This window comes from Cervus elaphus, chromosome 33 (assembly GCF_910594005.1).
Source record: "Cervus elaphus chromosome 33, mCerEla1.1, whole genome shotgun sequence".
Lineage (NCBI taxonomy): Eukaryota > Metazoa > Chordata > Mammalia > Artiodactyla > Cervidae > Cervus > Cervus elaphus.
Window position 1 is genome coordinate 21,807,689 of NC_057847.1, and position 27,677 is coordinate 21,835,365.

The following is a 27,677-nucleotide window of genomic DNA, read 5'->3' on the forward strand; positions in this document are numbered from 1 at the left end:
CCTCACAGGGAGAATATCAAATCATAACAGATTAATTGTGTCCAGTTTTGAGAATGTTTTGCTATTTCTGAAATTTACTAAAGAAGTTTTTGTATCGCTTATTCAGATCATAATTATCTTTTCTGACCTCTTTATCATACAGAAGTCATTAGAGACTGGCTGGTGAAACCCATACGAGATCAGCATGTAAAACCCAAGGGGACAGCTGTTTTCACCTGTGTTATAGCAAAGGATACTCCAAACATTAAGTGGTTCAAAGGATATGATGAAATCCCCTGGGAACCAACTGATAAGACTGAGATAGTGAGAGATGGAAACCATATACACCTCAAAGTTAAGAATGCTATGCCAGAAGATATTGATGAATATGCAGTGGAAATTGAAGGGAAAAGATATCCTGCAAAACTGACACTTGGAGGTATAAAAATCTTACCATTTATTCTCAAGCTTTGCATGTGCCTAAGGCAACATAATATACACAGGTACACTCACAAAAGTGTCATTAGATTGTTTAATGCCTGATGGTTTTTCATCCTTTACCAATACAGATCGTGAAGTTGAATTGCTTAAGCCAATAGAGGATGTTACCATTTATGAGAAAGAAAGTGCAAGCTTTGATGCAGAAATCTCAGAAGTAGACGTTCCTGGACAATGGAAACTGAAGGGAGAACTTCTAAGACCCTCACCTGTGAGTAATTTCTTCTATTAAGTTGTTAATCATATACACAAAGGAACCTGTCTACAAACCAGAAACAGACTCACAGACATAGAGAACAGACTAGTGGTTGTCAAGGGAGAGGGGGGGTGTGGGAGTTTGGGGTTAGCAGACACAAACTATTATATATAAAAAGAGTAAACAACAGATCCTACTATATAGCACAGGGAACTATATTCAATATCCTGTGATAAACACAACATTGTAAGTCAACTATACATCAATAAAAAATAAAATAAGTTGTTAGTCATATTCTGTATGACCACATTCTATAACTGATTCTGACACTCAGATTTGGTTCGGTAATGATGGAATTATTTCTGGCTTCTAAAGTCACAAAGAGGGGAAGAAATTTGATGCACTATTTGTAGACAGTTCAGCAATTTAAAAAAAAATTATGACAATATATTTTATTTTTATTAGTAATATTACAGTTTTTTTTTTTTTTTGCTCTATAGAAATCTGTATCTGAAACAATCTATCTCATTCAAAGGCAAACTAAAACTATCCTTTTTCAGACATGTGAGATCAAGGCAGATGGTGGAAAACGCTTCTTGACTTTGCATAACGTCAAACTGGACCAAGCTGGTGAAGTTCTTTACCAGGCACTGAATGCAGTTACGACTGCCATTCTGACAGTGAAAGGTATGGGCCTTTAGAACTCATGGAGTGGGCTCAACTTCATCTGACAGCCCCCTGCATTCTGAAAAACCTCATTCTTAATGTTTGATTTCCAGAAATCGAACTTGATTTTGCTGTGCCCCTGAAGGATGTCACAGTCCCAGAAAAGCGACAGGCTCGATTTGAATGTGTCCTCACTCGAGAGGCAAATGTTATATGGTCTAAAGGACCTGATATAATCAAGTCATCTGACAAGTTTGATATCATTACTGATGGAAAGAAACACATTCTTGTCATCAATAATTCTCAGTTTGATGATGAAGGAGTCTATACTGCTGAAGTGGAGGGCAAGAAGACCTCAGCACGATTATTTGTTACAGGTAAGAGCTGGTGAGCTCTGACTCTAACATGCGTAGTTAGTCACATGAATATCTGACTTTACATACAGAACATCAAAAAAAAAAAAAGAACACCAAGTTTTAATAGCTAGAGGTGACCATCAGCCCCACAACTTTATTTTCACATTGCCATCCAAACAACCCCCTTAATTTTTTTTTTTAATGGAAGATAGATCCTTTTGAAAAGGTGACTCAATAAATGCCATGTGAAAGATTCTTTTTACCAGACAGAGTGGAATATTTCTGAAGGTAAATTGTATTTCTGAGCATATTACCTTGCATTGCAGGTATAAGACTGAAATTCATATCACCTCTTGAAGATCAGACAGTGAAAGAAGGTGAAACAGCGACTTTTGTCTGTGAACTTTCTCATGAAAAAATGCATGTGGTCTGGTTCAAAAATGATGCCAAACTCCACACGAGCAGGACTGTACTCATCTCCTCGGAGGGCAAGATTCACAAGCTGGAAATGAGAGAAGTGACAATGGATGATATATCCCAGATCAAAGCCCAGGTTAAGGACCTCAGCTCCACAGCAAACCTGAAGGTCTTAGGTAAACGTGACCAACTATAACCAGAGAGCTGACTTTTGGATGTGGGAGTGGGTAACAGTTAAACATTTTGCAATGTGTAACTCTTTAATTTCACTTTGACATTCTCCTGATTATCTGCCAAATGTCCCTTACAGAGGCCGATCCCTACTTCACTGTGAAATTGCATGACAAGACGGGAGTCGAGAAGGACGAGATTATTCTCAAGTGTGAAGTGAGCAAAGATGTGCCAGTGAAATGGTTCAAAGATGGGGAAGAGCTTCTGCCTTCAACCAAACACTCCATCAAGGCAGATGGCCTGCGCCGCATCTTAAAAATCAAAAAGGCAGAGCTGAAAGACAAAGGCGAATACGTGTGTGACTGCGGCACGGACACGACCAAAGCAAACGTCACTGTTGAGGGTGAGTTACACAGAATTTCTAAAGGTACCCCATCTGAATCTGCAATTGCTTTGTTCAGACATTCTTACAAAACTCTGTATAAATTTCAGCCCGACTAATAAAAGTGGAAAAGCCTCTGTATGGAGTAGAAGTGTTTGTGGGTGAAACAGCTCGCTTTGAAATTGAACTTTCTGAACCAGATGTCCATGGCCAGTGGAAGTTAAAAGGAGAGCCTTTAACTGCTTCCCCTGTAAGTCGCAATGATCTGATCACATAGGTGGGGGTGGGGCACTTGCTTGCTCACTGATGAAAGACGGTACATTTCTGGTACAAAATCTCTTGCTGATTTGTAGGAATAACGAGTTACGAAAATGATATTTTTCTTTCTCTTTCCTCCTCACCTCACTCCAAACAGGACTGTGAGATCATTGAAGACGGGAAGAAGCATATTCTGGTCCTTTATAACTGCCGGCTGGATATGACAGGCAAGGTCTCCTTCCAAGCTGCCAACGCTAAATCCGCAGCCAATCTGAAAGTGAAAGGTACGTTCTGCTTGCCAGCCACCCTTTTGTATTTTCTTTGCAAGGCTTCCTTTTGAGACCCAGAACTGATGACTGGAAGCATATTCTGGCTTCATCCACACCCTATTCTTTTTTTCAGAATTGCCACTTATCTTTATCACTCCTCTCAGTGATGTTAAAGTCTTTGAGAAAGATGAAGCAAAGTTTGAATGTGAAGTATCTAGGGAGCCCAAAACATACCGTTGGCTGAAAGGAACCCAGGAAATCACAGGTGATGACAGAATTGAGCTTATCAAGGATGGTACTAAGCATTCACTGGTGATCAAATCTGCCGCTTTTGAAGATGAAGCAAAATACATATTTGAAGCTGAAGATAAGCATACAAGTGGCAAACTGATCATTGAAGGTGAGCATTCTTGTCAGACAGGCTACTTTTAAAAGCTTTTATTTTTTATTTTTGCTCTTATATATCCTCCTTTAAGGATTGGAATTAGTAAATTGTTGTTGTTGTTGTTTTTCTTGATAGGAATCCGACTTAAATTCCTCACCCCACTCAAGGATGTAACAGCCAAAGAGAGGGAAAGTGCTGTGTTTACTGTGGAGCTGTCCCACGATAACATCCGTGTTCGCTGGTTCAAGAACGACCAGCGCCTGCACACCAGCAAGTTGGTCTCAATGGATGATGAAGGGAAGACCCATTCCATCACATTCAGAAACCTCTCTCTTGATGATACCTCTCAAATTAAAGTGGAAGCTATGGGGTTAAGTTCAGAAGCCAAACTCACTGTGCTTGGTAGGTGCTTCTTTTTAAATTTAATTCTATTGCATTCAATTCATCAGAAATTTATGTAGTATCTACTGTGTAAAATCTTTCAAGTGTTATATTGCATGAAAGCAATGCCTGCCCTTAAGAAACAATCACATACATCATTAGGCTTATGTCTGAAATATTTTTAGCTAAAAATATGAGGATTTTAAAGGAATAAATACTCAGACTCACAAAATAGCCAGTTTAAATCAGAATTAAAACTCAATTAATTATGGAGCCTTGTCATATTTAAAATTAGGAATATATATACTTCCTCTCTCTTCCCTTTATCAAAATTATTTCAGAAAAATGTTTCTCAAGTCCCTAAGAAACACAGAACTTACATTAATAAAGCTCATTGTTTTTCCTGGGCTGCTAGTATCAGGCAGATTATATATGAAGTCTAACATGTATAGCGGCCATTAAAGGCAAACTATTAATTGATAGAAGAAAAACTAATAATGTGGACTGGAAAGCTTACAGATAAACTAGTCATTGGAGATTTGCTAAGAAATTTAAAATTTAGCTGAATGATGGAGGAACACATAATTGTTTGAAGCTAAATATCAGTGTGTCTTTCAGACTACTGTTAATAAAATACTTCAAAATATAATATAGATAGATTAGATCTTGATAAATCCCAGGCATCAACTGCTTTTCTAACTTTTAGAGAACTTCTGAACATACATGTTAAATGAGTGGAAGCATGGTGCACCTTTTAAATACACCCAGACTTCTGTGAGCTGCCCCTTAAACTTTCCGAGAGATTTTTATCTCCTTAGGTGGTTAATGAATTTTTTTCACTTATACTTTACTTGCAGAGGGAGATCCATACTTTACAGGAAAGCTTCAAGATTACACTGGCGTAGAGAAAGATGAAGTGGTTCTACAGTGTGAAATTAGCAAAGCAGATGCACCAGTGAAATGGTTTAAAGATGGACAGGAAATAAAGCCATCTAAAAATGCTGTTATTAAGGCAGATGGCAAGAAGCGCATGCTAATCCTAAAGAAAGCCTTGAAATCAGATATTGGACAGTACACCTGTGACTGTGGGACAGATAAGACCTCAGGAAAGCTTGACATTGAGGGTAAGGAAATTTCCACAAGCTTTACTCTTGAAGCTGTTGGAGTTATTTCTGCCAGAGGCTAATGACACATGCTGACGCTGCACTTTTCTAGATCGGGAAATTAAACTGGTGCGGCCCCTGTACAGTGTGGAGGTGATGGAGACCGAGACGGCCCGCTTTGAAACCGAAATCTCGGAAGAGGATATCCACGCCAACTGGAAACTCAAGGGAGAGGCCCTGCTCCAAACACCTGTAAGGCTATTTCTGAACTTGTCAATGCCCAGAGGAGCTGTGTGAAATAGGAAAAGGACAGGAGAAAAGTCAGAGTACACACAAGGCATTTAAAACATGATCTCAAGTTCTTCATCAGAACTAAAGCCAATGAGAACTATTAGGGTCTATGAATGGGCTCAGATAGGCATACTTGCATTATTTTTGATCCAGCATTGGTACAAGGTTCTAGATATTCTGTAAATGCTGCTAGTTGGTTTAGAATGACGCAGCTAAAATAAATATTGCCATCATGAATAATATTTGTTAGCTTTCTTTCACAAAACTTAAAATTATATAATCATCTCAAGAGATTTCCTCATAAATTCCTTTAATTAAGGTATTTTATCCTCAGAACAAAATACCAAAGAAGGTGACTTCCTATGGAATCTTTCCTCTCTTTTGACACAGGAATGTGAGATCAAGGAAGAAGGCAAAACACACTTCCTTATTTTGCACAACTGCCGCCTGGACCAGACTGGTGGGGTGGATTTCCAAGCTGCCAATGTTAAATCTAGCGCCCACCTCCGAGTAAAACGTAAGTATTGTGTCTTTCTGCTGAAAGTGAATGGTATGCTCCTGCAGCAACTGGATGTGAGTGAAATTAGTTGGATTTATTTAGCTAATTAGAAGACACTATTAAAATATAGAAACTGGCTTTCTGGTATTTACTTGTCATCCACATACACCTGTGGTTCAAATTCTAACGTTTGGAAATTTCATCAATCATTCTGTTTGAACCAAAGAAAATTAAGTCTCAGACTCCCCCATTCCCTAATTCTTTCAAAGTAGAATATTCACAGAAAAAGAGTCTAACTCAGAACTCTTAAAGACCCTTAGAGAAATTTTTCAAGTGGCTGTACAACTTTCACACAAAAAAGAAAAACTCTGCCGTGTGGGCATTTCAGACTCAAGAAGGGAGGCGGGAACATCAGGCTAACATTTTTGGAAGGTGCAGAAGTGTTTATGGATTGGACAGGCTGTGTGATTGAGGGGCCCTTGTCCTCTCCCAATCAGAGTCTTAGTTATTTTGGAAGTCACATACCTTATGTAGCAAGAGGAACTCGATGCCTGGCAGAACAACAGATGCAGCACAAACTTCTCGCTGACCTTGCAAATCGGAACGAAAGGGCCCCTACAGATAGCTATCCGCTCCCTGGCCACCTGCTCTCCCCTTCTGGCACCAGGGGGCCATGTTCACAGGGGAGTGAGAACAGCAGGCAGTTGTGTGGCTCTTTCCTCCTGGAGGAAAGCAACCATGAAGATCAATAACTAAATCTGTATTTATCCTTTTGGAATTACAAAATGAGTCATCGAGAGCTGTTTCCTTCCCCTCGCACAGCCCGCGTCATTGGTCTCCTGAGGCCTCTGAAGGATGTCACAGTGACTGCGGGGGAGACCGCCACTTTTGACTGCGAGCTGTCCTACGAGGACATCCCCGTGGAATGGTACCTCAGAGGGAAGAAGCTGGAGCCCAGTGACAAGGTCAGAGGCGGGCGGGTGGTGGCCTTGCCTGCACTTCTTTCTCCCTCAGTTCTTCCATCTTCACACGTGTGCTCCTTGTTCTTCACTTTCTTTCTGTTCCCTTGTCTCCCCTTCCCTTTCTTTTCCCTACTCAAGTGTGATTTCTGTTGACGTTGTAAAGCAGGTTCTTCTCATTTTTGTTGGGTTTAACCTGATGATATTTCTGTTGAAATGGAAATTAAAATTTTAAGTACGATCAAGTTTTAGGTTTTTGCAGAAAAGGCAAACATTAATTAATGATCAGTGATAGTTTAATTCATTGAAGACAGGAAGGATCAAAAAGACTTTCTGATTTGCTGTGTGGTACAAGGGTACAGATTAAGTTTCATGGCGAATTCTCTCCATGCTATTTCGTGTTCTGCATATAAGGGGATTAAGAGGAGAGGATGGAAATTCCATTTCAGGCAGTTGATCAAGTAGTTGAGATAACTTCTGGGTGGATCTGCTCTTCAAGCATTTCTCCAAAGCTATTTTTAACCCTCAAGTGCTTTGAGCTGTGCAAATTCTGGAATGCAAATGTACTATTTAAAATGTACCCGATGGTGGTGGCAAGAAAGAAGGGCTCTATGATTATCCACATGTATGAAAAAATATACTTTAAGAAGTTTTAGGAAGTAACTAGCTTGTGGTGGGTATTGAGTAAATAGCTCAATACCCAAATTGAACTACATATTTTGCTCCCTAAGACAACATGTGTTTAAATTATCTTGATAACTCACTACTAATTTTGAATTCTTGAAATAAAATATATAGAAAACATCCAACATGTGTTGGAAATAAGCACAAGCCATTATGTCAATTTTTTTTTCAGTATTTTTAGAAATAGTATCAAATGTGGCATCAAGTCTTCAATATATATCAAACTGTTAAGAATTTTAGGAATATAATTAAAAAGGGATTCAGTTTAATTAAGAACCACAAAGTTGATTAAAGTATTAGAAGGAAAATGCCTTTGAACAACTATTCTCGAACAAAAATAGTAGTATTTTAACAAAGGAATTGAAGGGTACTCAGTTAACATTCATCTGGGAGATAAAATCTGCCTGCTATACAGACAGTAATGACCAGTTGATCTCCTTAGTTACCAAGAATAGAAAACAGTCATACATTCAATCTGCAGCAAGAGAATTAAGTTAAATGAGGAAACTGTCCTCACTGTGAGGTCTTCTGCATATTACTGAACTGGGTGATGGAGGCATCTCCACCTTCAAGTTTGCTTTTTCAAAATACACCTTTGTCCAGTTAAGTGTGGTTTAATTGTTCCATGTCTAAAGGCAGAGAATTGGTTGACTTTTCAAGATCCTTTCATGATTTGAATAAAGGAACACTGAAAGAGAAAGTGTTAGTTGCTTCAGTTGTGTCCGACTCTTTGAAATCCCATGAACTGTGTAGCCCACCAGGCTCCTCTGTCCATAGAATAGTCCAGGCAAGAATACCGGAGTGGGTAGCCATTCCCTTCTCCAGGGGACCTTCCTGGCCCAGGGATTAAAACCTGGTCTCCTGCACTGCAGGTGGGCTCTTTACTGTCAGAGCCACAAGGGAAGTCCCAAAGAAACATTGCTTAAGGACAAATGATATTACTCTTTTGCTACTAAATATCTTTAGCTCAGATGAAGAGCTTTTAATTAAAAGATTAGTCTTATTAGTTCTAATGTAAGAACTAGACCATTTTATTTTGAAAAAATTTTTGGAGTATAGTTGATTTACAATGTTGTGTTAGTTTCGGTGTACAGCAATATTTCCTGAGAACCACGGAGCCAAGTTCTTGGTAATAGAATATTCTAGAGTAACCTCAGTGAAATTTCAATGATAAAACCATGTGTCAACAAGTAAGATGTATCTGTGGGTAGATTAGAACCTGAGATACTTTTTAAAATAGCCCTAAATCACAGTCAAATTTTTAATGCACAATTTATATTGAATCATCATCACCAAAACAATTTTTCTCCCATTCAAGCACCATGTCCTTGAATAAGTAGCTGTGTTCCTAGAACATATCTTAACTACTTTCTCCTATTTATTTTCCCTTATTTTGTTTTGGCTTTCCCAATGATTAAGGTAGTTATTTTAATAGCCCAACTGTTCATTAAGGAAAAACCTTCATATGAAACTTTATTCCTAACTCCTTTCTTTATACCACCATAATAAACAGTTCTACTGGTAAAAATTTTTACGTTATTCTTAACTGCAAGTGAACTCTTAAGCAAAATCAGTCTCTATGACAGGGCACAATGTCTTGAGGAATTTGGGATGGTTGAACTAGAAGGACCTCCAGTTGTCTTATCATTTACTGTCAGGATAGCTCTGTCTGTAGCCTGATCAGTTGGCACAAGTCAGTTACGGGACCTGATTGCAGCCCATATCAAGGCAGTGTATTCTTTTTGACAATTCATTTTCCTACAGGTGATACCCCTTTAAACCACCTAAGGTTGCATTTACAACAATAATCTAAATCAAAATATTAAGGGTAGTGGCCGTATTTGTCTTCATACTCTAAGATCACAGTAGTCTCTTTGTCCGATTGTGCTATGCAAGCAATCATAGCTCTGTCTGATACCTGCTTTTCCCAGTCATAAGGTGCAAATACATGACTTTCATGTGTGAAATGAAGAGCCAACATCTTCATTTGTGTGTTCTAACAAAGTTAAGAACCTGTACAAATTATTTTAATCACATGTTTAATTGGTTTGCAAAATAATTGCTAAATAAATGGGAAGAATTCTAGTTCATTGCAAAGCAAACATCTTGCATTTAGGACATAAGGTTTACTTTCAGCTAACTATATGTGATCATTTTTCTCCCTTCCTTTCGTGATTTAGCTGTTATAAGTTCTTCTTTTATATATGTAAACCCAGTAGTAAAATGGAGTCAAATATATATGTAGACATATAAATACTCATACACATATAAATTCAAACAAGGCATTTCAACATAAAAGTCCTCCCTGTAATTATATAAAGGTAACTCAAACTGTAAAAGCCTAAAATTTCCTCAAAAGATTCCAAATTATTGGTTTAAATTATTTTCAAATACATATATGCTATACAAATTATTATAAAACATTTTACAAAGCACTATTTCAAACTCTTTACCTGAATGAACTAAATGTACCTACCTATGTATATATGTATACACACACACACACACACACATATACAAACACACACACACATAGAGAGAGGAATGTTGTTTTGTATATTCTTTTTTCTTCCAATTTTATTGATACATAATTGACATACAGCACTGTATACGTTTAAAGTGTACAGCGTAATAATTTGGCTTATGTGTATCATGAAATGATTACCACAATGTTTTGTGAGCACCCATTATCTCACATTAAAGATAAAGCAAAAAGTTTTGTCCTGTGGTTAAGGACAAATGCTTAGGATTTACCTTCTTAACAAGCTTCATGTATAACATACAGCAGTGTTGATTATGTCTGCTATGTTGTAGTACGTTACATCCCTAGTACTTATTTATCTTTAACTAGAATTTTCTACCTTTTGATCAGTTCATCCAATTAGCCTCTCCCCACCACCCCACCCAGGTAAACAAAGATCTGCTCTCTTCTATGAGTTTGTTGGGTTTTCTTTGTTTTTGAAGTATAATTGATCTATCATGCTATATTAATTCCTGATACATAACATAGTGATTCTTATTTCTGTAAATTTCAAAATGATCACTGTGATAAATCTAGTTACCATTCATATATCCTTAAACTGAACTTTTTTTTTCTTTCCCAAAAAAACTAGGTGGTTACGCGTTCAGAAGGAAGAGTTCATACACTTACTTTGAGGGATGTAAAGTTAGAAGATGCTGGAGAAGTTCAACTAGTAGCAAAAGATTTCAAAACGCAAGCCAACCTCTTTGTGAAAGGTAATAATCACACAGCTTATTTTTTTAAAACATGAATAATACAGAGTTTCATAAATAATGCCAACTCTTAACTATATGTATATGATAAGTACCACCTGGTGCCTCAGACAGTAAAGTATCTGCCTGCAGTGTGGGAGACCCAGGTTCAATCCAGAGAAGGAAAAGGCAACCCACTCCAGTACTCTTGCCTGGAAAATTTTATGGACGGAGGAGCCTGGGAGGCTACATACAATCCGTGGGGTCACAAAGAGTCAGACATGACCGATTGACTTCACTTCACTTTACTTCATAGATCACTCAAATCCACCGAATATCAGAAAGGCTAATTTTACTTTTTGGCCTAACAAAATTAGACCAAAATTTAACTTAAAAAAAAAAAAAAAAGCCAAACTTGGCTAGAATAGGTTTCACTTCCTTTTTCCATCCCACTGTTTTTATTGCATTCAGTAAACAGTTGGAGGAAATCTCATTATCAATGGGTACCTATCACTCTCTTACCCAAGAGTTGGCTATTATTTCCTTGTTGTTTCATATTCTTTGCTTTTCCTCTGTATATAAAAATAATGATGAAGCATCATTATTAGAGGAAAATATCCAGGTGGAATCAAAACTTACAAATGAAACTTAAAAACCGAAAAGCCCTCGAGATATAAGAGGAGAATTGAGGAGGTGCTGAAACTCTTGGAGAAGTTTGGCTAATTAGTATGATTCTTTCAGAACCCCCAGTTGAATTCACTAAGCCTCTTGAGGACCAGACGGTCGAAGAGGAAGCCACAGCGGTGTTGGAATGTGAAGTATCCCGAGAAAATGCTAAGGTGAAATGGTTCAAAAATGGGACGGAAATTCTCAAAAGCAAGAAGTATGAGATTGTTGCCGATGGCAGAGTCAGAAAACTTATTATACATGGCTGTACCCCAGAGGATATTAAGACATACACTTGTGATGCTAAGGATTTTAAGACTTCTTGTAACCTGAATGTCGTGCGTAAGTATTCTTCTTACACGGGACTTTTCACTTGTAACTCTTTGATAACAACAACAACAACAAAACCACTTTTTGCATGCCCTTCTTGGCCTAACTGCATTTCTTGGAGACTTACATTATTGGTACTGACATAACATGATCTTTTATGTGTTTAAAAAAAAAAAGAGAAATGTCCTTCTGCTACATCTGGTCTGAGAAGGGCAGAGTGATCACTTCTTGCTATGCTTCTCACTGAGTAATCAGATGTGCTCTTTGTCTGTGTGGGGTAAGCCTACTACAGGAATATCCCGATACAGATGAGGACAATTTAAACTTAAAAAGACAAGAAGGGAGTCAGAAAAAAAACTAAAAAAGGAAAGGAAATGAAGGCAAGTTCCACTTGGAAGGAAAATGAATTCTCAGGTGTGGGAAACCACTAGAAATGAGCATGAAACTTCCGTTTGAAAAGAAGCAGCCCAGAGGTCTGCTGTAGTGATAAAACCCATCCACATAAAGCTGCCTCTGAGAAGAAGAGTGGAAAAGAAGATGGAGTGGAGCCTGGACTGAGCCCTATAAGTGAAGAGAGCACTAATGGTTTTTAGCCTTATTTCTTCCTCTCGTGGAAAATATAACATCTTTTTTCAAAATGCCACATGCCAGCTCATTTTTTTCATTCCTTTATTGGTCGAGCGATAACTTTCTTAGAGTGTCTTTACTTTTGTGCAGTATTTGCTATTTACCCACCTTAAGATATGCGGGCACCCCCCCCCCCACCACACACACACACCCCTACCATGTCTAATCCATCAAGCTTACTTTCTGCACTCTGCAAACTAGGGTAGTACCTGCCCTAGCATGGAAAACAGTTTTATTTTTAAAGAATCAAGCCCGTTTTTAAATTCTTTTGTGGAATTAGAAAAAAAAAATACATTTGTTATTTGGTTTAGTTGCTTCCCATCTGTTAACAGCTCATAGTGGCTTTGATTGTGCTTCCATGCATCTTAGTCGGTTTTATTCTTTCCACATTGTGGTTGCTCTACTTTCACTTAAGACAGAATAGCTTCTTGAGTCACCTTCTTCTCTGTCCTCTACTTCGTCTCCACTCCAAGAAGACTCAGCTACAATGAGCGTATCTTCAAGCCTATTAGCCAGCACTTGTGTCCCAGAATCTCATTGATCAAGAAAGGTCATCTTGGGAAGGACTCACAAGGAGCCCTGAAAAAAGGAAGGACATGCTGGCAGCTCTTCAATCCTATAAATCCACCAACTTAATTCTGGAGATAAATAAAACTATATATATATATATATATATATATATATATATATATATATAAAAGAATCACCCCCTCCCATTCAAAGCTTGTTGCTTAGTTGCACTAATGAACTTTATGCCTTGTATGTGACATCTTTGAAGCTGGCACACACCAAAAAAGCTGAACATATATGATTTCAATTGCAGACTTATGCCTCTTAGCTATAGACAAGACTGGCCCTAGCTCTTCAAGCTGTACTACCACTGAATTCTTCTAATTTCTCAAAGATCATTCTGCCTGCCTTAAATAAGCTAATGATTCTTTCCTATTGGTATTTCCTTTGACAATGTCAACTTTCAACTCTGGAGATGGATCAATGAAGATTTTTCCTTCCAGCTATCATTCAGAAGAACTAAGCTGGTGATAGACAGGAAGAATTAGTTGGGCATATAATATGCTACATAATTTTATAAAAACTACAGAGATGTGTAAAATGCAAAGTATCACAACTGAATGGCAGTTCCAAGTGACTTCCAAATCAGTTGTAGCCTAATATGAAAAAGCCTGCAAAAAACTCACTTTTTCTTAATATGCACTATAGTAATGTCAGAATGAATTTCTAGAAACCTCATTTTGAATTCTGACCTTCTCTTACAGCTCCTCATGTGGAATTCTTAAGACCACTCACTGACCTTCGAGTTAAAGAAAAAGAAATGGCTCGGTTTGAATGTGAAATTTCCCGAGAAAATGCCAAGGTCTGTGATTGTGTGGTTGCTAACTTGTGTTCTCCAATAAATTTGTTTACTTTTTGGTCAGCCAAAATGAGGGGGGAAAAAAAGTGAATCAAACCTATCTAATCATTTTATTTTTAGATTAATGGTTTTATTTTAGTATGAAAGACATACTTGATTTAATTGTTCTCTTGTTAGTAGTATTAGTAGTATTCATTTTCTATTATTTGAAAAAATATTATTTTTTTATAAATAATACAAATAATAATAGATATTATTAATTTGAACCATAGGAAAGAGATTTTTCTTAAGCTAAAAACAATCAAATGTCAACAATTTCATATCTCTCAACTAAATACTCCTGGTGGCCATTAACTACCATAGATGAGTCAACTTTGAGTCTCGTTTACACATCTGGAAAACAAAGGAGTTGGTCTGCATGAAATCCAAAGCCCTCTATGACTCTACACTTATATGATCCCATTATTTTTAATACCTGATAATAGTGTCACAGCTGTTCACTTAATAATTGAAGAAGTGTGTTCTTGTTTTTTGGGGTTTGGTTATATTTACCACTTTAGTTCTTCTTAATAATACAAAGTCTTACTGACTGCTTTTAGAAGAGCTTAGGATCATAGTTCCTCTCAAGGACATACATGTGAAGGAATAAGAAAACTGATAAAAGTATTTGTTTATCTTAAATAAAGGTTAAGTGGTTTAAAGATGGTGCTGAAATTAAAAAGGGCAAAAAATATGACATCATATCTAAGGGAGCAGTCCGCATTCTTGTTATCAACAAATGTCTACTGGATGATGAAGCAGAATATTCCTGTGAAGTAAGGACAGCAAGAACTTCTGGCATGCTGACAGTTCTGGGTAAGGCTGAAGTCTTTCTCTGCAGAAGTATATGTGTTGGGGGGAAAAAAAAATCTCCAGTTTAATTTATTTTTTAAAAAATTCTTCTTGCAGAAGAAGAAGCTGTCTTTACAAAAAATCTTGCCAACATTGAGGTTAGTGAAACAGATACTGTAAAACTGGTTTGTGAGGTCTCCAAGCCTGGAGCAGAAGTAACTTGGTACAAAGGGGATGAAGAGATCATTGAAACAGGAAGATACGAAATACTTACTGATGGACGAAAGAGAATCCTGATCATTCAGAATGCTCAGCTGGAAGACGCTGGCAACTACAACTGCCGACTCCCAAGTTCTCGAACCGATGGCAAAGTCAAAGTGCATGGTATGAAAATTACAATGAATGCTATTTTAAGAAAATCATGCTTGTCGCATTTAAGGTACAAATGCTAAAGTTTTCAATATCTTGCAACTTTTTCTTTCCAGAACTTGCTGCTGAATTTATCTCAAAGCCTCAAAACCTTGAAATACTTGAAGGAGAAAAGGCTGAATTTGTCTGCTCTATATCAAAGGAAAGCTTTGAAGTCCAGTGGAAGAGAGATGATAAGACTCTTGAGTCTGGAGATAAATATGATGTCATTGCTGATGGCAAAAAGAGGGTTCTGGTTGTGAAAGACGCCACATTACAAGATATGGGCACTTATATAGTCATGGTTGGGGCCGCCAGAGCAGCAGCTCACTTGACTGTAATTGGTGAGTGTGTCTGTGCTTCTTGGATATACTTATATTTGCATCTACCACTTTGGTCCTTCATACTATAAAGTCTTGCTGATTGCTTTCAGAAAAACTCAGGATCATAGTTCCTCTGAAGGACACCCGTGTGAAGGAACAACAAGAAGTTGTCTTTAACTGTGAGGTCAACACCGAAGGTGCCAAAGCCAAATGGTTCAGAAATGACGAAGCCATATTTGATAGTTCGAAATATATTATTCTCCAAAAAGACCTGGTCTACACCCTCAGAATTAGAAACGCGAAATTAGATGATCAAGCCAACTATAGTGTGTCTCTGACCAATCACAGAGGTGAAAATGTTAAGAGTGCAGCCAATCTAATAGTAGAAGGTAAGTCACTTATTTGACATTAGAGATTTTAAAAATCAATTTCTATTATGAAAACAACTAAAATCAACATTCTTCTTCTTTCCAACAGAGGAAGATCTTAGGATCATTGAGCCTCTTAAAGATATTGAAACAATGGAGAAGAAATCTGTCACATTCTGGTGTAAGGTGAACCGGCTCAACGTAACACTGAAGTGGACCAAAAATGGAGAAGAAGTGGCTTTTGACAATCGTGTCTTATATAGAATTGACAAATATAAGCACTCTCTAATCATTAAAGATTGTGGCTTCCCAGATGAGGGTGAATACGTTGTCACTGCAGGACAAGATAAATCTGTTGCTGAGCTTCTCATCATAGAAGCTCCTACAGAATTTGTGGAACACCTTGAAGACCAGACAGTCACCGAGTTTGATGATGCTGTCTTCTCCTGCCAGCTCTCCAGAGAGAAAGCAAATGTAAAATGGTACAGAAATGGGAGAGAAATTAAAGAAGGCAAAAAGTATGTGAGAACATCTCAATCTCTATTTCTTAGCTATATATCCATATACATGTTTGGCAATTTAGTGGTCCTTATGAAAGCTAACCAATAATTCAATCTCTTCTTTTAGATTCAAATTTGAAAAAGATGGCAGTATACATAGACTCATTATAAAAGACTGCAGGCTGGATGATGAATGTGAATATGCTTGTGGAGTAGAAGACAGGAAGTCTCGAGCTAGACTTTTTGTGGAAGGTACATATTAAATGAAAGGACGATTTTTCATATTAGTACCAGTTTTCCAATGTTGTTAATCCCAATACAAACAAGTTTGTATTTATTTCACATTTTCTTTTCAGAAATTCCTGTTGAGATCATCAGACCTCCCCAAGACATCCTTGAAGCCCCTGGTGCTGATGTTGTCTTTTTAGCTGAGCTCAACAAAGATAAGGTGGAAGTCCAGTGGCTCAAAAACAACATGATTATTGTCCAGGGTGACAAACACCAGATGATGAGTGAAGGAAAGATACACAGGCTACAGATTTGTGACATCAAGCCCCGTGACCAGGGTGAATACAGATTTATTGCCAAAGACAAAGAAGCCAGAGCTAAGCTTGAACTGGCAGGTAAGTCCCTTTCTTTTGTCTTCAGATAGCCTTACAGTACTACAGATACTTCACAGTTGATGAGAAAATGTTTGTGAGACCCTTTTATTCCTATTAAGCCCTGTCCACATGTTAACTATTCTAATTCCTCTTACCACGAAGAGCTTTGCTCTTTACTTACTGAAATCCAGCACAGTTCCTGGCATATGGCAGCTGTTCATTAGCTCCTAGAATTAACCTATTGCCCTGTGAGTCTCCCCAGCAAACCGAGACCTAGAGCCAGCCCTATTCTTTTCTACTTTCCAAGTCCCTGTGGGGCCTCTTAGATCTGTTCTCATTCTGACCCAGGCTTCTAAGACATCTGCATCAGTTGACATTTTGAAAAAGTCATTAATACACCTCTTGTACATAAGAACAAGTTTGTCTGATTTATCTTGAACTAAATATGAGGTACCTACTCTATATAAAACAAAAAGCATGTTTTATGCACTATATTTAGGCCTGTTATTATTAACAGCAAAGAATGGAGATTTTATGGTTTCATATCATCCTTAATCCTCTATTCTTCAGAGTCTGATCATTTGTCCAGTAAGCTGTGAGAACTCGAAGTCTCCACTGTAAAGTTACTGTGATATGCTTCCAAGGTTATGTAACTAGTATTTGCTGACAAATGCATAGTAAAACAGCTAAGGCATCTCTGGACTACAATCAAGCACTCAAAAACATTCATATATGATTTTTCTCACTAGCTGCACCTAAAATCAAGACAGCTGACCAAGACCTGGAGGTTGATGCTGGCCAGCCTCTGACGATGGTGGTGCCCTACTATGCCTACCCCAAAGCAGAAGCTGAGTGGTTTAAAGAAAATGAACCCCTCTCTTCAAAAACAGTTGATACCACAGCTGAACAAACTTCCTTCAGAATTTTAAAAGCCAAGAAAGGAGACAAAGGAAGGTATAAAATTGTGCTTCAGAACAAACATGGAAAAGCAGAAGGATTCATCAATTTAAAAGTTATTGGTAAGCCCTTGAGTCACTTGGACTTTACTGGCAAAGCACAACTAAAAATGTGATAATACACTAAAAAAAAAAAAACTGTATATGTGAATTTCAGATGTTCCTGGGCCAGTACGTAACTTAGAAGTGACAGAAACATTTGATGGTGAAGTGAGCCTTGCTTGGGAAGAACCACTAAGTGATGGTGGAAGCAAAATCATAGGTTATGTTGTTGAAAGACGTGACATCAAGAGAAAGACATGGGTTCTGGCCACTGACCGTGCAGACAGCTGTGAGTTTACTGTCACTGGATTACAGAAAGGAGGAGTTGAGTACCTATTCCGTGTGAGTGCAAGGAACAGAGTTGGCACTGGTGAACCAGTAGAAACTGACAGTCCTGTAGAAGCGAGGAGTAAATATGGTAAGAAGACTTTTTTAAGTAAATTGAAAAGTATCTTTAAGTAAATTGAAAAGCAATTTATCTTTGCTTTTATCTCTGAGATAACTGAAAGCCCATGTTTTCTTCTGTGATGAAATGCAGATGTTCCAGGCCCTCCTCTGAATGTAACGATCACTGATGTGAACAGATTTGGTGTCTCACTGACATGGGAGCCACCAGAGTATGATGGAGGTGCTGAGATCACAAACTACGTCATTGAATTAAGGGACAAGACTTCTATCAGATGGGAAACTGCCATGACAGTGAGAGCCGAAGACCTGTCTGCAACTGTCACTGATGTGGTGGAAGCACAAGAGTATAGCTTCCGGGTCAGGGCCCAAAACCGAATTGGAGTTGGAAAACCAAGTGCAGCCACACCGTTCATCAAAGTTGCTGATCCTATTGGTAAGTTCATCAAAAAAGGGGAAATAAGTACTCCACTAAATCAAGAAATTAAGCATATCAATTAAAATAAATCAAAGTTAATGCAAAGAACATCAGAAAAATTTGAACAAAATTGTAGAAATGCAGACTGTGCCTGCTTTTATCCAGTGACTACAGGGATGATCGAAATGATGACTGCATTGTCTTAATAAATCTGTCACTGAATTAAATGGTGGGCTTCCTAGGTGGCACCAGTGGTAAAACAATTAAATGGTATGCTCCAATTCTTTCTTCCAATCCAGAGAGACCAAGTCCTCCTGTGAACCTAAGTGCCTCAGATCAGACTCAGTCCTCAGTCCAGCTCACATGGGAACCTCCTCTGAAAGATGGAGGAAGCCCAATTTTGGGCTATATAATTGAACACTGTGAAGAAGGAAAAGACAATTGGATTCGTTGCAATAAGAAACTTGTCCCTAAACTGACTTACAAGGTAGGGCATGTGTATCTAAAATAAATAGTATATGATTGTGGACTTAAATGTATATATATTTTTTACAAATATTGATTCCTAATTTTAGGTTACTGGATTACAAAAAGGAAATAAGTATTTATATCGCGTATCTGCAGAAAATGAAGCTGGTGTTTCAGATCCATCTGAAATTCTTGGTCCTCTAACTGCTGATGATGCTGATGGTAAATGGATATTTCATTGTTAGATTTGGGAACAGCTCGTAGCTTCTTTGGGGGTACTAGGGATTTAAATATAGTATTGGAAAGTCATTAATTTTTCTCTTTGGTAGCTGAACCAACAATGGATTTAAGTGCATTTAAAGATGGTCTGGAAGTTATTGTGCCAAATCCCATCAAGATCCTGGTGCCAAGCACAGGCTATCCAAGGCCAACTGCTACCTGGTCTTTTGGAGATAAAGTACTAGAAGCAGGGGACCGGGTGAAAATGAAAACCCTGTCTGCCTACGCCGAGCTTGTCATTTCTCCAAGTGAACGTCCAGACAAGGGCATTTATACACTGAAGTTAGAAAATCGTGCGAAGGCAATTTCTGGGGAGATTGATGTCAACGTAATTGGTAAGGAACTAACCTTTTATCATATAAGGTAATTTGATGGTACTAACAAATATTGGTTCACGCTATTAATGATTCTGACTGAATTTTTTTTTCAGCTCGCCCAAGTGCACCCAAAGAACTGAAATTTGGTGATATAACCAAGGACTCAGTACATTTGACTTGGGAACCACCAGAAGACGATGGAGGAAGTCCATTAACTGGATATGTTATTGAAAAGCGTGAAGTCAGCCGGAAAATATGGACTAAAGTGAGTTTTGAGCACAATGCACCAACTCCAGAAAAGAGAATGGGGGACACCCTGTGATGCCTTGCAGAGTTAAATGTTTTTACCTCTACACTGCTGAAAAAGTACCTCTATCTTTTTAAAATGTATTGATGCTAATGCTTCCTGAGGTAGTTCAACTAAGATTTGGTGTAATTGCCTCATTCTGTGAGCTTTACCAGATCTTCAGCTAGGTTTGTTTAAAAAAAAAAAATAAAGCAAACCCTACTTATTTACTTAGTACCTGATTAGTATCCAGTACGTCCTTTTAAAAGGGCTATAAGCCATTCTAAGGACACTAAGTACTAAATTAACTCCCTGGTCATCATACTTCTCACTCCACTAGATAACCTTAGTTGGCCTAATCTGCCATTTTCTCTCCCTAGTTTATACCATTACTTTCCTTTAACCTTGATTTATCATACTTCTACTTGCCCAGTTGGTAGAAAGAATCAATACCTTATTTGCCGACTTTTTAATGCATATAACTTATGAAACAATTCCACCTTATATTAAGGGTCAAATATTATTTTGTATCTTTCTTTGCAACTTTTTCCTTAATATGAAATTAACACATGAATCATCCTTAGCATTCAAAACTCTGCTCATGGAAAAACCTTGACTTGGGCAGAGAGTTTTTGGAAAACAGCTAATTAATTGTATTGCTTTGTCCCAGGTTACAGACTCTGTGACTGACCTAGAATTCACAGTTCCTGATCTTCTTCAAGGAAAAGAATATTTATTTAAAGTCTGTGCTCGTAACAAGTGTGGCCCTGGAGAACCCGCATATGTTGATGAACCTGTAAATATGTCAGCTCCTGCAAGTGAGTACATCCTTGATAATTTCTTACCTAGCCTCTTGTTACCTGTTTTTATTTTTTTCTTATTTATTTTTTGGCCACACTTATGTGGCTTATGGAGGGGCTTCCCTGGTGGCTGAGAGGTTAAAGCATCTGCCTGCAATGCGGGAGACCTGGGTTCTATCCCTGGGTTGGGAAGATCCCTTGGAGAAGGAAATGGCAACCCACTCCAGTATTCTTGCCTGGAAAATCCCATGGACAGAGGAGCCTGGTGGGCTATACTCCACAAGGTAGCAAAGAGTGGCTTATGGGATTGAACCTAGGTTATAGCAGTAAAAATGTGGAGTCCTAACCCCTGGACCACCAGGGAATTCCCACCTGTTTTTGCTTTAGACCTGGAGTTGAAGTTATGGGGGAAAGACACAGGTTGGCAACGTAGAGATTTCACAGATGGTCTATCTAAGCCTGACCCTCTCTCTTTAAAATGCTATAGCGGTACCTGACCCACCAGAGAATGTTAAGTGGAGAGATCGAACAGCCAAGAGCATCTTCCTAACATGGGATCCACCTAAACACGATGGTGGTTCACGCATCAAAGGGTATATAGTTGAAAAATGCCCACGTGGTTCTGATCGGTGGGTCGCCTGTGGAGAACCAGTGGCAGAAACAAAGTAAGTTTTTAAATTATTTGACATAAGAGTACTCTTACTACATGGGCTTTATTTTGGAAAGTCTAAATGTTAAGTTTAGAACTTCTTTGGTGGGTCTGTCTAATTTTTTTTAAAGTGCTGCTGAACTTACCCTTTAATCAATATTTTTATTAATTAAAATATTGAAGCAATCCAGAATTAAAGGATAGTATTATACCAGGGGTATGAATTTGGGAAATATTATGAATACTACACAATGGGACAGATGAAATGCATTAAAGTAAAATATCCTCTCTTGTTCTCTGACAGAATGGAAGTGACAGGTCTTGAAGAAGGCCAGTGGTATGCCTACCGTGTGAAGGCCTTGAACAGGCTAGGACCTAGCAAGCCAAGCAAACCCACAGAAGAAATCCAGGCTGTAGACACACAGGGTACTTACTTTAGGTTTTTGCTTTATTTAGTCAAGACTTCTGACTTTAACTCCACCTGAACTTGCTAACATCTTAAATAATCTTCTCCAATTTAGAGGCTCCAGAAATTTTCCTGGATGTGAAGCTCCTTGCGGGTATCACTGTAAAAGCAGGAACTAAGATTGAACTTCCTGCCACTGTAACCGGCAAGCCTGAACCTAAAATAACCTGGACAAAGGCTGACATGCTTCTGAAACAGGACAAAAGAATCACCATTGAAAACATTCCTAAAAAATCCACAGTGACAATCATGGATAGTAAGAGAAGTGACACTGGCACCTACATCATCGAGGCCGTGAACGTCTGTGGTCGGGCCACCGCCGTGGTAGAAGTGAACGTCTTAGGTAAGGGAGGTTCTCGTTTTAAAAATGAGCAAACTCATTCCAGCTACTTTTGAAAAGAAAACGTGATTTAAAAATGTGGTTTTTTCTGAGTGTGTAATGCCATCCACAGATAAACCCGGACCCCCAGCTGCTTTTGACATCACAGAAGTGACCAACGAGTCGTGTCTTCTTACATGGAACCCACCACGTGATGATGGTGGATCTAAAATCACAAATTACGTTGTGGAGAGAAGAGCCACTGACAGTGATATGTGGCACAAGCTCTCATCAACTGTCAAGGATACCAAGTTCAAGGCAACCAAGTTAACACCCAATAAAGAATACATCTTTAGAGTTGCTGCAGAAAACATGTACGGTGTTGGTGAGCCAGTTCAGGCCACTCCAATAACAGCCAAATTTCAGTTTGGTAAGTTTCTCATTAATCAGTTAGTTTAAAGAAAAAAAAAGGATGCTTATGTTAAATGTATCCTTAGTTGTCATATTTGTATAAAGGCTATATAACCCATATGATTATCCTGTCTATAGATCCGCCTGGACCTCCAACTCGCCTCGAACCTTCTGACATCACTAAAGATGCAGTGACCCTCACATGGTGTGAGCCAGATGACGATGGTGGCAGCCCCATCACAGGATACTGGGTTGAACGATTAGATCCTGAAAGTGATAAATGGGTTAGATGCAATAAGATGCCAATAAAGGACACAACATACAGGTATGCCCAAGCTCTCCATCACAATGTTAAAACAGCAGTGCATACAGATTTTCATTCTTTAGCATTCCTTTTGAATATATCTGATTATATATTACTATAAAAATTTTAATGATCTGATCTTTTCTATTACCACATAATTTCAAAAAAGACATAAATTCCATTGAAGGACACACTTCTTAATTTCTTACCATAAAATATCAACTTTATGAAAGTCCCAAAGTGTTTGGTCCTCCAGTATATTAACGATTATTATTATAGATATTATAATTAGATTGGTACATGTGACCAAATCTTGTGTGTGACCATGAAAAGGCAATTTTTAATTTATATTGAAATATTTTCATTTAAATTGCCGAACCAATCTTTAAATTAATTACGTTCTTCTATGTGAAATAAATAGAAGTTTCTGCTTTTCATCATGGTATTCAACTCACATTTTGTTCCTAATTCAGAGTGAAAGGTCTCACAAATAAGAAAAAATACCGATTCCGTGTGCTGGCTGAAAATCTTGCTGGACCTGGAAAACCAAGCAAATCAACTGAGCCAATCTTAATAAAGGATGCCATAGGTATGATTCATTCGTTTTCTGTGATTGTTTTGAAGCTTATATTAATTCCTTTTGACAAACCTAAATAATGATTTCATTTCATTGGCTTGCAGACCCTCCATGGCCCCCTGGAAAACCAGTTGTGAAAGATATAGGCAGAACATCATTAATGCTGAACTGGACAAAGCCAGAACATGATGGAGGGGCAAAGATAGATTCTTATGTCATTGAAATGCTAAAGACTGGAACAGATGACTGGGTCCGAGTGGCTGAAGGAGTTCCCACCACCCAGCATCTGCTCCCAGGGCTCATGGAAGGACAGGAATACTCATTTCGAGTTAGAGCTGTGAACAAGGCCGGGGAAAGTGAGCCCAGTGAGCCCAGCGACCCTGTGCTTTGCCGGGAGAAGCTCTGTAAGTCACTTTTGATTATTTCATCTTTGCTATCTGGGTTCTTCTTAGTGACGACTAGAAAATTTAGTGAAAACTGAATATTGGACAATAAAAAATTGACTATTTTTTTTTCCTTCAGATCCCCCATCACCACCTCGCTGGCTTGAAGTGATCAATATTACAAAAAATACAGCAGACCTAAAGTGGACTGTTCCTGAGAAGGATGGCGGGTCGCCCATCACCAACTACATTGTGGAAAAGAGAGACGTGAGACGGAAAGGCTGGCAAACGGTGGATACGACCGTGAAGGACACCAAGTGCACGGTGACCCCGCTGACGGAGGGCTCGTTATATGTGTTCCGAGTTGCTGCAGAAAATGCCATAGGACAGAGCGACTACTGTGAAGTGGAGGACTCTGTCCTGGCCAAGGACACCTTTAGTATGCTAACTTCATGTTTGTGACACCATTTATAGCAGATTGTCACTTTTCTCTCTGGTTTTTCTAACCGACGAAAATCTTGCTTTCAGCCACGCCTGGACCACCCTACGCTCTGACAGTGGTTGATGTGACGAAAGGACATATTGACCTGAAGTGGGAACCACCTAAAAATGATGGTGGAAGACCAATACAGAGGTAGAGTGTTAATTAACTCATAAGGAAAAAATTATATCTGGCTGAAAATTCTTTATTAGTGTTAACAACATGCTTGTTGTTTCAATAGATATGTCATTGAGAAGAAAGAAAAATTAGGTACCCGTTGGGTGAAAGCTGGAAAGACCTCAGGACCTGACTGTCACTTTAGAGTAACTGATGTCATTGAAGGAACAGAGGTCCAGTTTCAGGTTCGGGCAGAGAATGAGGCTGGAGTTGGTCACCCAAGTGAACCAACAGAAATCCTGAAAGTTGAAGATCCAACAAGTAAGTAGTGCTGATTTTACAAAGGATATTGTCCAGAGTTTGATGATGAGATTATGGATGCAAACATTTCACTGTCTTTTAAGGTCCTCCTTCACCTCCTCTTGACCTGCATGTTACTGATGCTGGGAGAAAGCACATTGACATTGCTTGGAAACCTCCAGAGAAAAATGGTGGAAGTCCTATTATAGGATACCATGTTGAAATGTGTCCAGTAGGCACTGAGAAATGGATGCGAGTTAATTCTCGCCCAATAAAAGACTTGAAATTCAAGGTTGAAGAAGGTGTTGTGCCCGACAAGGAGTATGTGCTGAGAGTGAGAGCGGTTAATGCCATTGGAGTCAGTGAGCCATCTGAGATCTCTGAAAACGTGGTCGCCAAAGACCCAGACTGTAAGAACACAGTTTCTTTTTACAACTAATACAGCAAACTTTACTCCTGCATTGCATTTTGACATAACTATTTTCTGCCCCCTTTTGGATTATAGGCAAGCCAACCATTGATCTGGAGACTCACGACATTGTTGTCATTGAAGGTGAAAAGTTAAGCATTCCTGTTCCCTTCAGAGCTGTCCCAGTTCCAACTGTTAGTTGGCATAAAGACGGCAAAGAAGTTAAAGCAAGTGACAGATTAACCATGAAGAACGATCACATCTCTGCACACCTCGAAGTTCCCAAGAGTGTCCGTGCCGATGCTGGCATTTACACCATTACCCTAGAGAATAAGCTTGGCTCAGCAACCGCCTCAATCAATGTCAAAGTCATAGGTAATCATTCTTTGATGAAATACCAGGCGTGCTTTACATGTTGGGAAAAATGGTTAACTCTGCAGTGCTAGTAGAAATGGCTTCATGAGTTGGCTATTTGTAAACTAAATGTCCTTTCAGATTATTTCTTACCATATGAGAAGCAAAGCAATTCCAAAGAAATGAAATTACTAAACTCTGATTACATTTGTTTACTTCTCTTGTAATTATTTGCATATGAAATAGCAATTTGAATAAAAGATATACCAAAAGAATGTTTAAATAACCAATACTCATTTATTAATTGTATTTTCAAGTTTTCATAATGTTCTCAACCAGGGGTGGTAACATTTTCTGCCCCTTCCCCCACACATGGTGGTGGACAGTGTTTGGAAATTTGGGGGGCCACTTTTGCTTGGAACAAAACTAAGGGGGAGCTACCGATATTTAATAGTTTAGAGTCAAGGATGCTAAATGGCTTACAGTGTCCTACACAGAGAAAGTGTGTATTCTTAATACCCAGCCTTTTCAGGTTATAATAATAGTTATCATTTTTATTTTTAACAGGCCTACCTGGGCCATGCAGAGATCTTAAAGCAAGTGACGTGACCAAGAGTTCTTGTAAATTAACTTGGGAACCTCCAGAATATGATGGTGGAAGCCCAATTCTTCATTACGTCCTGGAACGCAGAGAAGCTGGGAGGAGGACGTACATACCAGTCATGTCTGGTGAGAACAAACTGTCTTGGACTGTCAAGGATCTCATACCAAATGGTGAATACTTCTTCCGTGTTAAAGCTGTCAACAAGATTGGTGGAGGCGAATATATTGAACTGAAAAATCCAGTCATTGCTCAAGATCCAAAGCGTAAGTTTGGGTTGTGAACATCATAAAGCTAGGAGTTGTGCTTTTTTTTTTTTTTTAACAAGATGGGTTTCCCTATATTAACAGGTTTTATTCTTGTACTCCAGAACCCCCTGATCCACCTGTAGATGTTGAGGTACATAATCCTACAGCTGAGGCAATGACTATTACATGGAAGCCACCTTTGTATGATGGAGGAAGCAAGATAATGGGTTACATCATAGAGAAGATTGCTAAAGGTGAAGAGAGATGGAAGAGATGCAATGAACACCTGGTCCCAGTCCTGACCTATACAGCAAAAGGCCTTGAAGAGGGAAAGGAATACCAATTCCGTGTGCGAGCAGAAAATGCTGCTGGTATTGGTGAACCCTCTCGGGCCACTCCTCCAACCAAAGCTGTGGATCCTATTGGTAAGTCATGTTTAATGGGTTTGCCATCTTCCCATCATGAAAGAAATGAGAATAATGTTCTGTCAGGGCTTCCCAGGTGGCTCAGATGGTAAAGTGTCTGCCTGCAATGCGGGAGACCCAGGTTCGGTCCCTAGGTCAGGAATATCCCCTGGAGAAGGAAATGGCACCCCACTCCAGTCTTCTTGCCTGGAAAATTCCATGGACGGAGGAGCCTGGTAGGCTACAGTCCATGGGGTCACAAAGAGTGGGACATGACTGAGCGACTTCACTTCAGACATTTTCATCAGAACTGAAAACAATTATTGCTTTTAATCGTTACAGATGCCCCGAAAATCATTATGAAAACAAGCCTAGAAGTCAGACGAGGTGATGAAATAGCACTTGATGCAATTATTTCTGGCTCACCTTACCCAACAATTACATGGCTAAAGGATGAAAGTATTATCACACCAGAGGAGATTAAGAAGCGGGTAGAACCCTTGGTTAGGAGAAGGAAGGGTGAAGTTCAAGAAGAACAACCATTCGTCCTGCCTCTGACACAGCGTCTGAGTATCGACAACAGTAAAAAAGGAGAATCTCAGCTACGTGTCCGAGATTCTGTCCGACCCGATCATGGCCTGTTCATGATCAAAGCTGAAAATGACCATGGTATTGCAAAAGCTCCATGTACCGTCTGTGTGCTAGGTAAGTACGTAAGACTACACTTTGCAGTGGAAGAAAGTTAATATAAGAGTTCGTGGGGGCAGTTAAAAGGAGTGGGAAATAGCTTCAGTCAGGTGTCCTCATTCTCATTTTCTTCTCCTGGCTACGTCAAAGAAAACTGACGTTGTTATTCATTAGCTAATGTGATATGAAGACAGATGTAGGAAACACAGAAGTTGACGTCACTGAAGCACATTCAACATTTACATTTTCCATTGCAAGCAGTGCT

General features: G+C 38.8%; 1 protein-coding gene across 1 annotated transcript in view; it reads left to right on the plus strand.

Annotated features, from left to right (window-relative positions):
* Positions 1-27,677, plus strand: part of TTN (titin) — a 276,026-nt gene that overhangs the window by 165,290 nt on the left and 83,059 nt on the right. Inside the window, exons 210-256 of the mRNA XM_043894260.1 lie at positions 143-418; positions 549-688; positions 1,234-1,360; positions 1,453-1,716; positions 2,022-2,288; positions 2,423-2,686; positions 2,776-2,915; positions 3,081-3,207; positions 3,326-3,592; positions 3,713-3,979; positions 4,816-5,082; positions 5,174-5,313; positions 5,743-5,869; positions 6,674-6,816; positions 10,608-10,731; positions 11,449-11,715; positions 13,605-13,702; positions 14,386-14,554; positions 14,648-14,914; positions 15,016-15,282; positions 15,372-15,650; positions 15,739-16,147; positions 16,257-16,381; positions 16,486-16,752; positions 17,481-17,750; positions 17,845-18,147; positions 18,268-18,570; positions 18,852-19,039; positions 19,128-19,242; positions 19,350-19,634; positions 19,730-19,881; positions 20,573-20,720; positions 21,190-21,367; positions 21,656-21,777; positions 21,873-22,160; positions 22,270-22,566; positions 22,686-22,872; positions 23,325-23,440; positions 23,533-23,832; positions 23,951-24,250; positions 24,340-24,445; positions 24,534-24,730; positions 24,814-25,119; positions 25,215-25,493; positions 26,040-26,339; positions 26,444-26,746; positions 27,068-27,430. Coding sequence (XP_043750195.1) covers positions 143-418; positions 549-688; positions 1,234-1,360; positions 1,453-1,716; positions 2,022-2,288; positions 2,423-2,686; positions 2,776-2,915; positions 3,081-3,207; positions 3,326-3,592; positions 3,713-3,979; positions 4,816-5,082; positions 5,174-5,313; positions 5,743-5,869; positions 6,674-6,816; positions 10,608-10,731; positions 11,449-11,715; positions 13,605-13,702; positions 14,386-14,554; positions 14,648-14,914; positions 15,016-15,282; positions 15,372-15,650; positions 15,739-16,147; positions 16,257-16,381; positions 16,486-16,752; positions 17,481-17,750; positions 17,845-18,147; positions 18,268-18,570; positions 18,852-19,039; positions 19,128-19,242; positions 19,350-19,634; positions 19,730-19,881; positions 20,573-20,720; positions 21,190-21,367; positions 21,656-21,777; positions 21,873-22,160; positions 22,270-22,566; positions 22,686-22,872; positions 23,325-23,440; positions 23,533-23,832; positions 23,951-24,250; positions 24,340-24,445; positions 24,534-24,730; positions 24,814-25,119; positions 25,215-25,493; positions 26,040-26,339; positions 26,444-26,746; positions 27,068-27,430 — 10,494 coding nt within the window. The remainder of the gene's footprint in view (positions 1-142; positions 419-548; positions 689-1,233; positions 1,361-1,452; positions 1,717-2,021; positions 2,289-2,422; positions 2,687-2,775; positions 2,916-3,080; positions 3,208-3,325; positions 3,593-3,712; positions 3,980-4,815; positions 5,083-5,173; positions 5,314-5,742; positions 5,870-6,673; positions 6,817-10,607; positions 10,732-11,448; positions 11,716-13,604; positions 13,703-14,385; positions 14,555-14,647; positions 14,915-15,015; positions 15,283-15,371; positions 15,651-15,738; positions 16,148-16,256; positions 16,382-16,485; positions 16,753-17,480; positions 17,751-17,844; positions 18,148-18,267; positions 18,571-18,851; positions 19,040-19,127; positions 19,243-19,349; positions 19,635-19,729; positions 19,882-20,572; positions 20,721-21,189; positions 21,368-21,655; positions 21,778-21,872; positions 22,161-22,269; positions 22,567-22,685; positions 22,873-23,324; positions 23,441-23,532; positions 23,833-23,950; positions 24,251-24,339; positions 24,446-24,533; positions 24,731-24,813; positions 25,120-25,214; positions 25,494-26,039; positions 26,340-26,443; positions 26,747-27,067; positions 27,431-27,677) is intronic.